This window comes from Sphaeramia orbicularis, chromosome 17 (genome assembly GCF_902148855.1).
Source record: "Sphaeramia orbicularis chromosome 17, fSphaOr1.1, whole genome shotgun sequence".
In the NCBI taxonomy this organism is placed as follows: Eukaryota; Metazoa; Chordata; class Actinopteri; order Kurtiformes; family Apogonidae; genus Sphaeramia; species Sphaeramia orbicularis.
Window position 1 is genome coordinate 17,635,226 of NC_043973.1, and position 15,907 is coordinate 17,651,132.

The following is a 15,907-nucleotide window of genomic DNA, read 5'->3' on the forward strand; positions in this document are numbered from 1 at the left end:
ATATATATATATATATATATATAAATCATTTTCAGATTGAGATGAAAATAATCTGTTGTAAAATGTAATCACACTCGCCATGGAGCACAACACAAACTGCTTTATTTTTCAACATTTCTATTAATTTCTTCGTCATCTTTATTGTACCACTAGACCACAGGTGTCAAACATGCGGGGCCAAAACCAGCCCTCCAAAGGATGCAGGATGAATTTACTAAGTGCAAGTTAGGGGATCAAACTCAAAAATAATATCATAATAACCTATAAATAATGACAACACCAATTTTTTTCTCTTTGATTTAGTGCAAAAAACATTAAATTCTGAAAATGTTTACATTAACAAACTATCCTTTAACAATGAAATGTGAATAACCTGAACAAATACGAACAACCTGAAATGTCAAAAGAAAATTAAGCACAATTTGAACAGTTTCCTGCCTGTTACTAAATATTTTGTGCATATGTATAAATGATAAGTCGAGGCATGATATTGATAAAATTGTGCTTATATTTCTTAACAAATTCCATTTTTTCCAAGTTAGTCACATCCTTTTTGTTTGGATAGTTTGTAAATGTAAATATTGGCGTAACTGAACGTTATTTTTTGCACAAAAACAATTTGGAGTTGTCATTATTTATTGGCTATCGTGCTATTATGGTTTTTTGTATTTCCTGGACATGTAGTTTTGCACTTGGTTCTGTATTCATTTTGTATTTATTTTGTAAAATCTTTGGATGTAATTAGATTGGTTGTCTGACTTTATACGATTTTGTAGCTAGTTGTGTATAGCTAACCATTAAGGCTATTATTATTTGGAAGGGAGAAGGAAACATAAGATTTTCTTCATCCTGCTCCTTTTCGAGCATGGGTGTGTACATGTTGTTCACTTGATGATTATTGAATGTTTGCTCATGACATGCACAACCATGAACAAAATAAATGAAATGAAATTCAGTGAAAATTATTGTACTGGTCCAGCCCACTTCAGATTAACCCTTTCATGCATAGTGGTCACTACAGTGGACAGTTATTCTCCAGCTGTTCTTTTGTACATTCATGGGTTTTGTTGTTTTATTTGGATATCAGCCAACACAGTGGACACTTTTGCATCATCCCAAACACTGCAATTCATACCATTATTGTAACTTTCCTGTTCTTGATAAACATGATCTGCAGTTGCATGTTTTAGTGTAAATCAATTAAAAATCAATCTTTTTTTTTTTTTTTTGCATATTATCTCCATGAAGGAAGTAATAACTAGTATTAGAGTATGTTAAAATGTGAGAAAACATCAGATTAGCGGCATTAAAAATGTTTTTATATCATAGTTTTCACACAGTATATAACTTTATTATTGCTATTATTGCTATTTTTGTCACTTTAGCCACTTTAACAAACTTGTTTATATTTTTATCTCTTTATTTTTTTTTATTGTATTGACGCATACTGTCTTGCACTGCTGTATACACTTCAATTTCCCCCTTGGTGAATCAATAAAGTATATCTTATGTTATGTTATGTTATGTTATGTTATGTTATGTTATGTTATGTTATCTTATCTTATCTTATCTTATCTTAACCCTTTCATGCATGAATTATGAGAACCTTAATCAAGATTTTTTCTTGAGTGATTTTATTCCTCTTTAGGTTTTAAAAAACACAATGCAAATACATTTTTTTGTGAAGCTATTTTTCATGGAGTTGACAAAATGTCCACTAAGCTGGACAGCATGTGTTTAATTTTTGAGGAAGCAAAGAAACATGCATTTATAGACATACTGTGGGAAAACTATGAAATAAAAACATTTTAATGCTGCTAATTTGATGTGTTCTTACATTTGAACATACTCAATACTAGTCATTACTCATTTCATGGAGATAATATGCAAAAAAACAAAACAAAACAAAGCAACTTTTCTTGTTAATTACAGTCTAATAATAATAATAACAAGGAATTGATTTACACTCAAACATGTTAGATCATGTTTATCAAGAACAGCAAAGTTACAGTTATGTTATCAGTTGCAGTGTATGAGATAGTGCATAAGCGTCCACTGTGTTGGCTGATATGAAACTAAAACAACAAAATCCATGAATATACAAGAGAACAGCTGTAGAATAACTGTCCACTGTAGTGACCACTATGCATGAAAGTGTTAACTTATCTTATCTTATCTTATCTTATCTTATCTTATCTTATCTTATCTTATCTTATCTTATCTTATTTTATCTTACTTTCTGATGTTGGGTTTTAAATACATGTTCCTTTCCTTCAAAAATTAAATGCATGATCTCCAGCTGAGTGGACATTTTTGTAACTCCATGAAAAAAAATGTTCATTAAAAAAAAAAAAAAATCAATTGCATTTTTTTTTTTTCATGCCTAAAGAGGAATAAAATCACTCAAGAGAAAACATTGAGTAAGGTTCTCATAATTAATGCATGAAAGAGTTAAATTGGGCGGAATGTTGCCCCTGGAAGAAAATCAGTTTGACCCCCCAGTGTACCATCCTGCTGTTTCACTCATTAGTAGTTCACCTCCACTCCACCAGGGGGCGCTCCTACTCTGAATATAACAGTTGGTTCCGTGGGGAAGTGGGCGTAGGCTGCGGTTTGAAGTTTCCACAAAGTGCATCAATCCACGGATCGAAAGTCCACAGTGCGTGTTCGTGCAGACATGTCGGGCAGCAGGTTGATGAGAGCCATCCGGGTGACGGAGTTCGGAGCCCCGTCGGTCCTCAAACTCAGCCCGGAAGTGACAGTCCCCAAACCTGGACACAAACAGGTGAGGAGCACGAGGACATGCAGATGCAAACCCGTGCGGACCAGGGCCAGGATTCTGTGACAACTATAGAACTGAGGGTTAACTAAATAAACAAACCCACCTCAGTCTGCAGATCCACATTTGCTCTCATAATCCTCTCCTGTCCATGTGTTTGTTGATACTAGTTTTGCAGGAAGTTGAATAAAATTACTAAAATTATTCAACTGTGTCATGTTCAGAGTGAGACATAAGGGACAAACTGCTGTTAATAAGTAATAAGATTGGTGCAGATACAGTTTAAGGCAGGGGTGTCCAACATGTGGCCCGGGGGCCAAAACCGGCCCGCCAAAGGGTCCAGTCCGGCCCGCAGGATGAATGAGTGAAATACAAAAATTACACTGAAGATATTAACCCTTTCATGCATGAATTATGAGAACCTTAATCAACATTTATTTCCTGAGTGTTTTTATTCCTCTAGAGGCGTGAAAAAAAACAATGCGACTGAAAATTTTCTGATGAACCTATTTTTCATGGAGTTCCAAAAATGTCCGCTTGACACCATGCGTTTTTGAAGCAAATAAAACATGGATTTACTGATATATCGTGTGAAAACTATGAAATAAAATTTTTTTAATGCTGCTAATCTGCTGTTTTCTCACATTTTAACATACTCAAATACTAGTCATTACTCACTTCATGGAAATGAAATGCAAAAAACCCCAACTTTTTTGTTAAAAAACCCCCCAAAAAACAGTTAATTGCAGTTTCGTAACAATAACAAGCAATTGTTTTTTGTTTTTTTGGTTTAGTTTATTACCTCCGCCAAGGAGGTTATGTTTTTGCCAGGGTTTGTTTGTTTGTTTGTTTGTTTGTTTGTTTGTTTGTCTGTCTGTCTGTCTGTCTGTCTGTTAGTGTGCAACATAACTCAAAAAGTTATGGACAGATTTGGATGAAATTTTCAGGGTTTGTTGGAAATGGGATAAGGAAGAAATTATTACATTTTGGTGGTGATCGGGGGTGGGGGGGCCCATTTCCAACAAACCCTGAAAATTTCATCAAAATCTGTCCATAACTTCTTGAGTTATGTTGCACAGTAACGGACAGACAAACAGACAGACAGACAGACAGACAAACAAACAAACAAACCCTGGCAAAAACATAACCTCCTCGGCGTGGGGGGGCCCACGGGGGGGGGGCACTGATCAGCCTTGACGGAGGTCTGCGCTCTCCGAGTGCTTTTCTAGTTCTGTCTGTTATTAAATGTTTTGTGTTTGTAGATCCACTGTGATCTGTAAGTTATAATGTACATGTGGAAATGATAAACTGAGGCAGAATATTGTTAAAATTACACTTATTTTTTCAGTTTGTTCATGTTATTCACATCTTTTGAAAGGATAGTTTGTAGATGCAAACCTTTTCATAATGTAAATTTACTTTTTTCGCTCTAAAATAGAGAAAAGTTTGGAGTTGACTGTCAACTCCAAACTTTTCTCTATGTCAACTGTTGACATTATTTATATATTATGATGTTATTATTTTACTGGTTCAGCCCACTGCAGATCAAATTTAGCTGAATGTGGCTCCTGAACTAAAATGAGTTTGACACCCCTGGTTCAGGGCCATAAAAGCATCATTATATGTGCTGTGTACTCTGTAAAAGTTTGAGGTCACTATTAAGTTTGTTGTTTCTGCAAAGTTATAATGACCATAAACATGCAATTATCAATATATCTGTGTTTATATTTTTAGCTGTATTGGATATATGTGGCATTAACCCTTTCTTGCATGAATTATGAGAGCCTTAATCAAGATTTTTTTCCCCTGAGTGTTTTTATTCCTCCAGGCATTTTAAAAAAAAAAAAAAAAAACAATGTGATTAAAACATTTTTTATGAACCTATTTTTCATGGAGTTGCAAAAATGTCCACTCAGCTGAAAACCATGTGTTTAATTTTTGAAGGACAGAAACATATTTACTGAGATACTGTGTAAAAAGTATGAAATAAAAACATTTTTAATGCAGCTAATCTGATGTTTTCTCACATTTTAACAGAAAATATGAAAAAAAGCTTGTCTAAATAACCCAAACTGTTAATTACAGTCTAATAATAATATTCATAATAATAAGCAACTGATTTCCCCTCAAACATGTTAGTGCAGATCAGGTTTATGAAGAACAGCAACGTTACAGTAATGGTATGAATTACAGTGTATGGGATGGTGCATGAATGTCCACTGTGTCGGCAGATATGGAATTAAAACGACAAAACCCATGAATATACAAGAGAACAGCTGGAGAATAACTGTCCACTGGAGTGACCACTGTGCATGAAAGGATTAAAACAAAGGTTTCAGGAAATGACTATCAAAGTGACAAATATTTACTATAAACTTCTCATTTAACATATCTGTAACCCTTTTTTTCAGAAAATATTGGATTTAATACACTGATTTTTCTCGTGTTTCCTTACAGTTTTTATTTACATCAGATGTTTCTTACGGTTTTAGCCCCTCTTGTAGCCATTTATTTCTAGCTTTTTGTGTTTTTAATGATGCACACTTATTTCCTGGTAGAAATAATTATGTATGTTCATTTCAAGGCCAGAAAGAAACATGTAAATCTAAAACAGCAATGCTAAAGGGTCTTAGGCTTTTGCACAAAGTTGTGCAAAGTTTTTCATCTTTTAAATCTGAATAAATAAAGTTAAACCTGGAACATATTAAGTGTCAGTCAACCTTAGATATTTTTATTGCCATTTATTAAATGTTTAGGTACTATTGCTGAAGTGCAGTAGTCATGTTCTGTGCAATAATTCTACCACAGCACCTATTTTGTAACAAGTTAAATATTACTTCATTTAAAGCTGAAGTATCTTTGCCAAACGGTCAGTTACGTAACACTGGAAGAACCTGAACTACAGTAAAACTACTCAAAGGGAGAAACAGTTAAAGCTACTTACAGAAAAGAGAAGAGTCAACTTTCAATGATTCATGGGGTGTCCAAAAACATTTTTCCACCGCTGCATATATAAATATAAATCAGCTAAAATTTGCTTAGAGGTCTTGTTTCTGTCTCTGTGCATAAGAAATCTATATAAGTGAATCCCCAAAGGAACTTTGTGTTGGTAAATGCAAGTTATACAAATTTACAGGATTTCAGTTCTGTTGCAACATGTTGATGGTCATATGAACTATGTTTTCAGCTCAAAAATGTCCAATTTCATCACAATTAATGCTATATTTTCATGTCACAAATGGCCAAGTTATATTTTAACTGAATTTACCTGAAAAACAAATATTCTCTTCTTTTAGATTCCCAAATTTTTCTTACAAGATTATATCCTACATATCACATGTTTTATTTTTACAGGTTGCAATATGGAGTATGGTGCTGATCCATCCTGCTTATGTTACGCCAATACATACATTAAGAATGTCACATGTCACTTTTTAAATCAACAATTTTCTATTAATAAGCATTTTTATACAGAAATAACAATTCTATATTGTTATTTACTCTTTATTATAATGATAAACTATATGATAAATAATTCTGATCCTAGTTTTTGCACAGGGATCATTTGTGGAAACGGTGACATGGCTGCCGAGCATCAGTATGATGGGATCTGTAACAACCATGTCACATCCGTCCACTGCCACATTTTGTGTTTTTGTGTCAGCTGTTATTGTTTTAGATCCACAATACTAACATTTATGAATAAGAGGAGAATTAGCAATAGTAAGTATATAAGTTTGTTACTAATAAAGTACTGGTACTGACCAGATCATCATGGGTAATGTCACGTCCATCCACCAGCAAAAGTTTTCACATACACGTGCTATTCAAAATCCAATATTTCTCAAAATATAGCTTCTACTGTCAAATAATATCAGTAGTCTGTGCACAAATGTATTAGCATTATTTCAACACAGTTCTATGCATTTGTTACAACGTTTTTTTTGACAAAAATGGCCGCTCACTTGACCCCCTAAGTAAATTTTAGCTGAAATATATATGTAAAAAAATCATTTCATTGTTGGAATGAGATGAGTGCCATTTGTATTAAATATTTATTTTTAGATATTTATTGCAAGTCACTGTATTATTGTATTATATATATTTTCTTCTCTTTTTACTCTTGATAGTATCTTTTAATCTTGAGAGTCCTTTGCACAAGAAATTCCTATGTACCTGAGCAAGTACACAAATGACAAACTTTATATTAAGTCTATCTTATCTATCTTACAAAAGCCTCATAAACTTAATTTAAAGTTTTATCAAACTCTAAAATATTTTTGGTGTGACACTGGATGGTAATTTTGCTAAATGATTTTGTTTAGGTGAGATTATTTGTGATGTATTTCTGACGTAGGTGCTGATCCGTGTCCATGCCTGTGGAGTGAACCCGGTGGAGACCTACATCCGGTCTGGGACGTTCTACCGTAAGCCACCGCTGCCGTACACGCCAGGCTCTGATGTCGCTGGAGTCGTGGAAGATGTTGGAGATGGGGTCACTACAGTAAAGGTTTGACTATGAATGAAATGTACAACAGGATGTTAAAGAAACAAGAAAGGGCGTGTAGATGTACAGTAGACTGGTGCTGCTCATTACAGATAACAGTAGATCCACAGTAAGGGCATTAGAGGAGCCATGTTTTCTCAAATATTATAGATTAATATGATGTGGGGGGTGAGGTGAATGACACAGTGGAAAGAAGATACAATTGGAAACAGTTTTACACGGGAAAGAAATGTTTGAAAGATTTTTTTTTCAAATCACAGTAATGAAGTTAACAAATGAACCTGTAAATCCACTGTCAGTTTGATGTTTTCCCTAAAGCTGTATTCATGACTGGTCTTGATTGAGTCTAAGGCAGAGACAAAACCCAGTAAAAAATGTCCTGTCTCCAGTTCTACAGCACGTATTCACACATTAAAACTACTTTGTACAGTAGGTCCATGTAAACGCCAACCTGTTTTTATTACAGGAATATTAATCATATTTCTGTGATGTATGACATACTAGTATTTTTTAGTTTCTGTTGATTTTGTTCAAGTAAATTCTATAACTTACATTATCAGTAGCTTTTAAAATAAATAAAAATGTTAGGAAAAAAACTGATACTGATCCTTCATGAGGTCAAAGGACAAAATGTTAATGTGTGTAAAGAAATCAGGTATTTAACCAGGACAGGAGCAGAATGTGCTAAAAGTTGTTTTTTTTTTTAAACCCTCGGCTTTCCACCTTCACAGTTTATTACTTTATTGTTATTATGCCCCCGTTTTTTACACTTTATTTTTATTGTTTGATTTCTGTACAATACAAAACAAATATAAGGAATATTTGGGATACATTGACCATAAAAAACCTTTGTGACTAACGATTTGTTTTAGTAATGTGACGTTGAAATGAAAATTGTCCATTTTGTTTCATTTATCATGACACTGTTCTTCTTCAGTCCTCAGTCTATGGGTCAGAATCTCCATCTCAAATATTCCATTCACAATTTGTAGCCAGTCGTTAGTTGTAGGTGGTTCTAATCTGGACCATTTTTTTGTAATAGCCTTTTTACAGGGTGCTAATAGTATTTTAAACAAATATCTATCATGTTTTCTTACATTATTACCAATAATACATTTATGCCCCCTTTTAAATGTGTTCTGTTTATTTTTTTCTTTTTCTACATGTTCCTTCCTTTGTCACTAGTTGAGCCATGCTTTAGGACCGTAATGTCAATGTGATATTTATTGCATTAATTTTCTAATGTTTTATACCAGGTTTCATTTAACACATGTCAGATGTTTGTAACTGTTTGTGCTGCATCTTGTCATGGGGTCAGGGGTCAGACTAAATAATGACATAATCCTTTAGAAGACATTTAGTTCAGTTTTTTGTGTGTTTTTTACCCTTTCATGCATGAATTATGAGAACTGTAATCAAGATTTTTTTTTTTCCTGACTGTTTTTATTCTTCTTTACGAATGGAAAAAAAACAATGTAATTGAAATTTTTTTTTTTTTTTTATGAACCTACTTTTCATGGAGTAAAAAAAATGTCCCCACAGCTGGACACCATACGTTTTTATTTATTTATTTATTTATTTAACCTTTATTTAACCAGGTAAGTTGGTTGAGAACTGATTCTCATTTACAATAACAACCTGGCCAAGAGGCAGCACACAAACAGAATGAGTAGCAGAACAGGTTGCATGTACAAACAACAGAACAGATTAAGAATTTTATTTTTGAAGCAAAGAAACATGCATATGCTGACATACTGTGTAAAAACTATGAAATAAAAATATTTTTAATGCTGCTAATCTGATGTTTTCTGACATTTTAACATACTATAATACTTTTACTACTCACTCAGATAATATGCAACAAAAAACAAGTTTTTGTTAAAAAACAAAAAAACAAAACTGTTAATTACAGTCTGATAACAATTAGCAATTGATATACACTCAAATATGTTACTGCAGATCGGAATTATTAAGAACAGGAAAATTACAGTAATGGTATGAACTGCAGTGTATGGGACGATGCAGAAGCGTCCATTGTGTTGGCTGATATGGAACTAAAACAACAAACCCATGTACATACAAGAGAACAGCTGTAGAATAGCTGTCCACTGTAGTGACCACTATGCATGAAAGGGTTAAGGCTGTGCACATATTTCCAGTATTTTCTTGTTCTATTTGAAGAAAAGAGAATGAGAAATAAATATGAATGCTCATTTCAACCCTGTAAAAACAACAAAAATAGAAGTGGCCTCAGATTTTTTGCACAGTACTGTATATACTGTATGTGTGTGCTTGTTTCAGGCTGGCGATCGTGTTTTCACCTTGGCCACAGAGTCTGGAGGTTATGCAGAGTACACTGTAGCTTCAGACATCTGTGTCTACAAACTGCATGATGACTTAGACTTCACCCAGGGAGCTGCTATAGGGGTCCCATACTTCACCGCCTATAGAGCCCTGGTCCACAAGTAAGACAACAGGAAGACGTCACCCATCGGAGGGTTTTAGACCATGACATCTTTTATATTATGTCCTCGATGCAGATCTTTGTGTTCACTGAAAAAATACTGTGTAGATTCAACTGCTGCAGCATTAAAGTTCACCTGCAACGGTAGACCAGATGTTTATATTTATCTTTTTAATTTATGAAGAATTGGTCTTCATCAGGAAGGAAAAAACAGCAGATTTTCCCTTTTTAAAGAGCCCTGCCCAGATTAAAAAGGGGAATTTATTTAATTCTATCAGTTTTTAATCTAATAACACTAGTCTACAAGTAAACAGCCTTCTTAATAAAAGCAGTAAAACTCTTCCAAGTTTGAGTCACTAATAAATAAAAAAATGGGTCAAATTGTGAAATTCTGAGAAATGACAACAGAATGTGTTTTACTCAAAAGGAATGTTTGTCTCAGAGCTGCCAGATCTACTTCAAAACACTGTCTGTCAGACTATTACAATACATTCACTTTACAGGTTCTTTCTACTGGAGGAACTATAAATATAGTACCTTAAATTTAGTACCTTATTGCACACAACTGCACCCTAACAGCACATACTGCTACTGCACTGGACTGTACAGACTGTATTTTAGGTTTCTTTCTATTTAGTAGTAGTAAACTACTGTACCTCTAAGAAAAAATTTGTTATGTGCACATAATGACAATAAACATTCTTGAATCTTGAAATATATTGTATAAATGTACATAAACCAAAATATATGTGCAATAACATTTATCATATGCATTGAAAACATCAGTCTACTAGTGCCTGTGTCATTTGTTTTCTAATTCATCTTATTAAAGTATGTAAGATTTAGCACATTTAATCTCTAAGGCAGATGATTTTTAAAAACATTGTAGACAGGTGAATTCGGTCTTATTTTTGATTCTTTTGCTGTTTTCTGTGTGGAAAAAAGTAGGCATTAAACATGTTTTCAGTTCCATCACAGCTGTTTTATATAATCATTGAGCTTTTTCCTGGAATCTAAGGCCATATTGTTCACAAAGACACACAAAGAAGTCAGATAAGCATCTATAAAAGGAGCGGATAAGCTTGCAGGCGCATGATTTCTACTGGATCAGGCAATTTGTAACTGGATCTCCACTGGAAGGGGTTCATGACTCATAGTCCTGATGTTATGATGTGTTGTGCTGTGTGTTGCAGAGCTCATGCCAAACCTGGAGAGACAGTTCTCATCCATGGAGCCAGTGGAGGAGTGAGTCATTTAGTTTTATTTGTTCTTTTTTTTCATCATTACATAATCAAACAGAATATGGTCGCCATCCCTCTCCTGTGTGTGTTTAGGTTGGTATCGCAGCGTGCCAGCTGTCCCGTGCTCTGGGTCTTAGAGTTTTGGGGACGGCGGGGACACCAGAGGGAATGAAACTGATCCTGAATAACGGCGCTCACCTGGCCTTTAATCACAGAGAGGAGGGTTATACAGACAAAATCATGGTGCGTACGGCGATGCCAAACATTCTGTGAGCCTCTCAGTCAAATGACAGAAAAACATGAACTGTGAGTGTGTTTATCTGATCCAGGAAGCCACAGAGGGCCGAGGTGTGGATGTGATCGTTGAAATGCTGTCAAATGTCAACCTCAGTAAAGACCTACAGATGATGAACTACGGAGGACGAGTTTTGGTCAGTGAGGCATTTATTCTCGACATGTTTCCAAACTTTGGGTCACAAGCTGTGTCATTGGTCACAAAATATCAGGGTAAAATACATAACAATAAAGTGATACAGTCAGGTCCATAAGTATTTGGACAGTGATACTAATTTTATATTTTTGCCTGCATATACAGTCACAGAAAAAATTATTAAACCATCAAAAGTCATCAAAAACAATGGTTATGCAATCAAGTACTAACTCCTATGTGTATCATGTGACTAAAACAGACACAAAAGAAAACATGGAATGCCTAAAAGCACTGTTTTTGGCAGGACAATGCCATAGCTATTGATGTAAGAACTGAAGTGATTTTGGTTATTATCAAGGAAACATGGAAAATGACTAGATATCAGCTCTGAAATTAAACTCTTGTGAGCTATTTTTGTTGTTATCATTATATTTATCCAAACAAACGTGCCTTTAGTTGTACCAGGCTTTAAAATGAAAAAGAAATTAAAGAAAACAAGGGTGGTCTCATAATTTTTCCAGCGACTATATATCACTACAGTGGATTGGAAATGAAATGTCAAGATGTGACTCAAGTGAAGATTTTCAGCTTTAACTCAAGGGGTTCAACAAAAATATTGCATGAATCATTTAGTAATTGCATCCATTTTATTCCTCAAAGCCCTCAGATATCTTTTAAACCACTAGTCCTACCAATACATGTATGTAATACAGGTAAAATGCAGTTTTTAAGCTTCAGCTGTGACTTGTTTGGATGTTCAAAGCCCCTGTGGTAATTTTAGACAAAATTTGTGCATCTTCTACGACACTGGTTCAATAGTACATCCCACATAGTTTGACAAATAACAGTGGTTGTAGTCGCTTGTTTTCATGTTCAATTAATGTTATGTTTTAATAAAAGTCACTTTTTCATCAGTTTTCTCAGTTTTGATAGAATAACCTTTGAATTTACTTTGAGATTTTTTAGAACATCTACCTGATCAGTAAATTCAATACAGGAAAATAGCTGATTTTTATTGAGAAATGCAAAATGCAGTGGATAATATTATAATAAATAGTGTTAAATCACTTTAGAAATGTTAGATGATTAGAAATAATCATTTGGAAGTTGCCACAGAAATGGCTCTAAGTCTTTAAAGGTTATAGAAAAAAACAGTCCTTCCATTGTCAGAGGGTGAAGTAATTGGACAAACTAAGATTGTTTGAAAAATGTGGATTTTTTTAATACTTGGAAAGAAAAATCATTGCACATTAAAATCCTAAAATGTACCAAATTGTTGTGTGTGTGTGTTTTGTTTTTTTCCTCTCCACTCCTAAATTTTTTTATTTTTTTTTTATTACAATTTAACACCTCCTTGGACCTCATTGAGAATTCCAGTGATGGGTACAACAGAAATACACAGAAAATATCTAAAACAAGAAAGTCAGTGGTGGTGCAGAGGCAAAATGTTACTGTCCAAATACTTGTGGATATGACTGTAAAAGCTAAAAACAATGGAGCAAACTGAAAATAACCTGAATTTTTATGTTTGTTTCCTGTGTTTGACATTCCAGAAAAGTACATTTAATTCAGTATTATTTTAACAGTGGAACTTAGCTCTGTCATTAGGACAGTTCATGTCATGTGTTTGTGCACCTCATTACACTTTGATTCACTTCTAACATGTGTCCACATGTCGTGTTCCTCTTCATCTGTAGGTTATCGGTTGCAGAGGCTCCATCGAGATCAACCCCAGGGACACGATGGCCAAAGAGAGCAGTGTCATCGGAGTCATGCTTTTCTTGGCTACACCGGTACGACGCATACGCTGTATTATACGACATTATCTGCAGTTTATGAAGCGGCCCCTGCAAACACATGCATTAAATCCAAGTTAATGTGTTGAAATAATCAATAAGTTGGATCCATGTCTGATCCAGGAGGAGAATAAGGAGGCTGCGGCGCTGTTCTACGCCGGGATGGAAGCCGGTTGGATGCGCCCCATCGTCGGCGCTCGGTACCCACTCGATAAAGCCGCTCAGGCTCATCATGACATCATTGAATCTCCCGGGGCCACTGGGAAGATAGTGCTGACCATGTAATAATGTGATCGTATCAGAGGTCAAAGGTCGGGTATAAAATGATGAATTAAAATGATGGGATGTTTTTGTCGACAATAAAAATCAATTCAGTGTCAACGGGAAAACCCAGATACAGTACAATATGGAACAATACTGAGTTAATGTTGAACTCAAGAGCAGAAAAATAAGCCAAAATTTTTAAAAAGTCAGTCATCATGAGGAATAAGAAAAGACACAGGTTTTAGTTGCTTTTAACCCTTTCATGCTTGATGTCCACATTTGTGGACACATAGTTTCAGCTCATTTTCCACAGGGTTATAAAAGAAATATTCTCCAAACCACATGGAGGCAGTCTCATTAGACCCTAAACAGTACAATGGAAAAAAAGTTAGTTTTAGAATTTGGACTGCTCTGTGATCTCATAAAGTTAACCTCCTAAGACCCAGGTATGGGTTTACTGTCCATGTTTGTGGACAAACGTTTCACAGCTTAAAAAAAAAAAAAAAAAAAAACAACTCCACAAGACATTCCATAAAAATTTAAAAAAAAAACAAAACATGCAACTAAAAAATCTGTTTCATCATGATGTTTCCAATATAGGCAATTATTACATTTTTTTTAAAAAAAAGCCAAAATTTGTACTCTCCTGGGTCTGAGGAGGTTAAATATCTTCTTCATAAAACCATATTTAAAAATAAATAAATAAATAAAATTCAAAATCCTTTCAGCTTTACGCTAATTTTGAATAATAAAATCAATCTAAAAAAAACCCTAGATACTTTTCTTCTAATTCATGCATGTAGGGGTTAATGGTTATGCAAGCTTTTTAATTCTAAAAATAATGTTCATGTGCATCTGGAGTTATCAGATCTCCCTTTACTGCTCTATATGCAAATACTTCCAGTTAAATTTATAATCAATCAGTCAATATACCTTTGAACATCCCACGGGTTTCTATTGACTCACTTGACATATGCTTTAATTATGATTGACTCTTAAAGCATATGATTAGTTTTTACTGGATTATGCAAACTGAAGATATTCTGTTTACTCACGGAGAAAAGAGTCAGGTGAACATACAAAGCACTAGTAACACAACTTTAAAAACACACACAGATGCAGACGACTGAGTAGGTAGTCCTTCAGTCCATCCCAGGATTCATTCATGATCACACTTCTTAAGTCATTTGGAGATGCATGTTCCAGACACTTCTGAAGGATCAGATCTCAGTGCGTCTTGTGTGTATTCATACTTTCATTTGTGCTGTCCATTTCTGATCATAGTGCCACATCTGAACTCACTCTGTTAAGGTTGTGTCACTGAAAATTACTTAAATTTTAACAATTTACGAGAGAAATTAATGCAGGCACTTGAACAAAAAACAAGAAATGTATATTTTCATGTATTAAATTGTATGTAATCTTTAAAGCTGCAGTGATATTTTAATGGACAACTGAAAGGATGTTAGTGGCATATGTTACATACAGCAGTGTTCATCTGGTGTTACTTTCCACCGATTGGCAAATTTAGGAATAATACTGACTCTGGTCTTTGCTTGTTTTTGGTCTGTAGGTATTAAATGTACCAACATGTTCACCAGATACTAACTCTGTTTTTCAATGATAGTTACTGAAAATTACTAAATGTAGATGGGACTAAAAAAAAAAAGAGGGGAAGAGTATTGCTTTGACTCGTAGTGGGTTTAATGTTAAGACAAGAGGTACTGCAGTTGTTAAAAAATAAAAAAAAAACAAAAAATAAAAAATAAAAATTAAGTGAATGATGAATTGATAAATAAAATTCTATATTGATTTAATCATCAAGGTGTAAAAACTGTTTAAACTGAAATTTTAGCAATGCTTGTGTTGTAATAATAGCTGCTAACATGGATTGTTGAAAATCAGCATAAGACATTTGAATAATAACTATGACAATCTATTTTATGGATGGATCTATTAAATATTTTAAATCATCGGTCATTTGCACCACAGATCAGTAGCTGAAGAATCACTGCTAAGTTTAGTCCTCATTCATTTCAAAATTCTTATTTGTTTATTGATATTTTTTCCTAATTTTTCATAGTCATGTGATTCCCCACCTTGGAAATAATTGAAAGACAATAAATCTATTTTGGTAACTTTTTCTGATTTGTGTAATATTTTTGTATATTGATCAAAGGCAAAAAGTCTGAAATGTGTTTTTAAAAATCCCATCTAATTCTATAGAATTTACCTGGAAGGTGAAAGAGTAAAGTTAAAGGATCATTTCTGACTCACAAACCTGCATTAGAAACGACATCTGTGCTTCTCGGGTGACACCTGACGCTACTGAGCATGCTCCACACATGGCCAGGTAACATAAGATAGAAACACAGACACGACTGAGTCACAGCGCTGTAGAAACCTGTAAATGATGGAGCTCTAGG

General features: G+C 34.2%; 1 protein-coding gene across 1 annotated transcript; it reads left to right on the forward strand.

Annotated features, from left to right (window-relative positions):
* The first annotated feature begins 2,591 nt into the window (after window positions 1–2,591).
* cryz (crystallin, zeta (quinone reductase)) lies at window positions 2,592–13,677 on the forward strand. Its single transcript, XM_030161195.1, has 8 exons — window positions 2,592–2,785; window positions 7,137–7,289; window positions 9,588–9,751; window positions 10,944–10,995; window positions 11,085–11,234; window positions 11,321–11,422; window positions 13,119–13,214; window positions 13,341–13,677. The coding sequence occupies exons 1-8, from the start codon at window positions 2,678–2,680 to the stop codon at window positions 13,500–13,502; spliced, it is 987 nt and encodes a 328-aa protein (XP_030017055.1). The 5' UTR covers window positions 2,592–2,677; the 3' UTR covers window positions 13,503–13,677.
* The last annotated feature ends 2,230 nt before the right edge of the window (window positions 13,678–15,907 follow it).

Bases quoted from the DNA above. Each gene is read 5' to 3' on its own strand.
- cryz (XM_030161195.1), top strand. From the start codon at position 2,678: ATGTCGGGCAGCAGGTTGATGAGAGCCATCCGGGTGACGGAGTTCGGA. The intron at 2,786-7,136 runs GTGAGGAGCACG...TTTCTGACGTAG, and splicing joins CCAAACCTGGACACAAACAG to GTGCTGATCCGTGTCCATGC. The intron at 13,215-13,340 runs GTACGACGCATA...TGTCTGATCCAG, and splicing joins TGCTTTTCTTGGCTACACCG to GAGGAGAATAAGGAGGCTGC.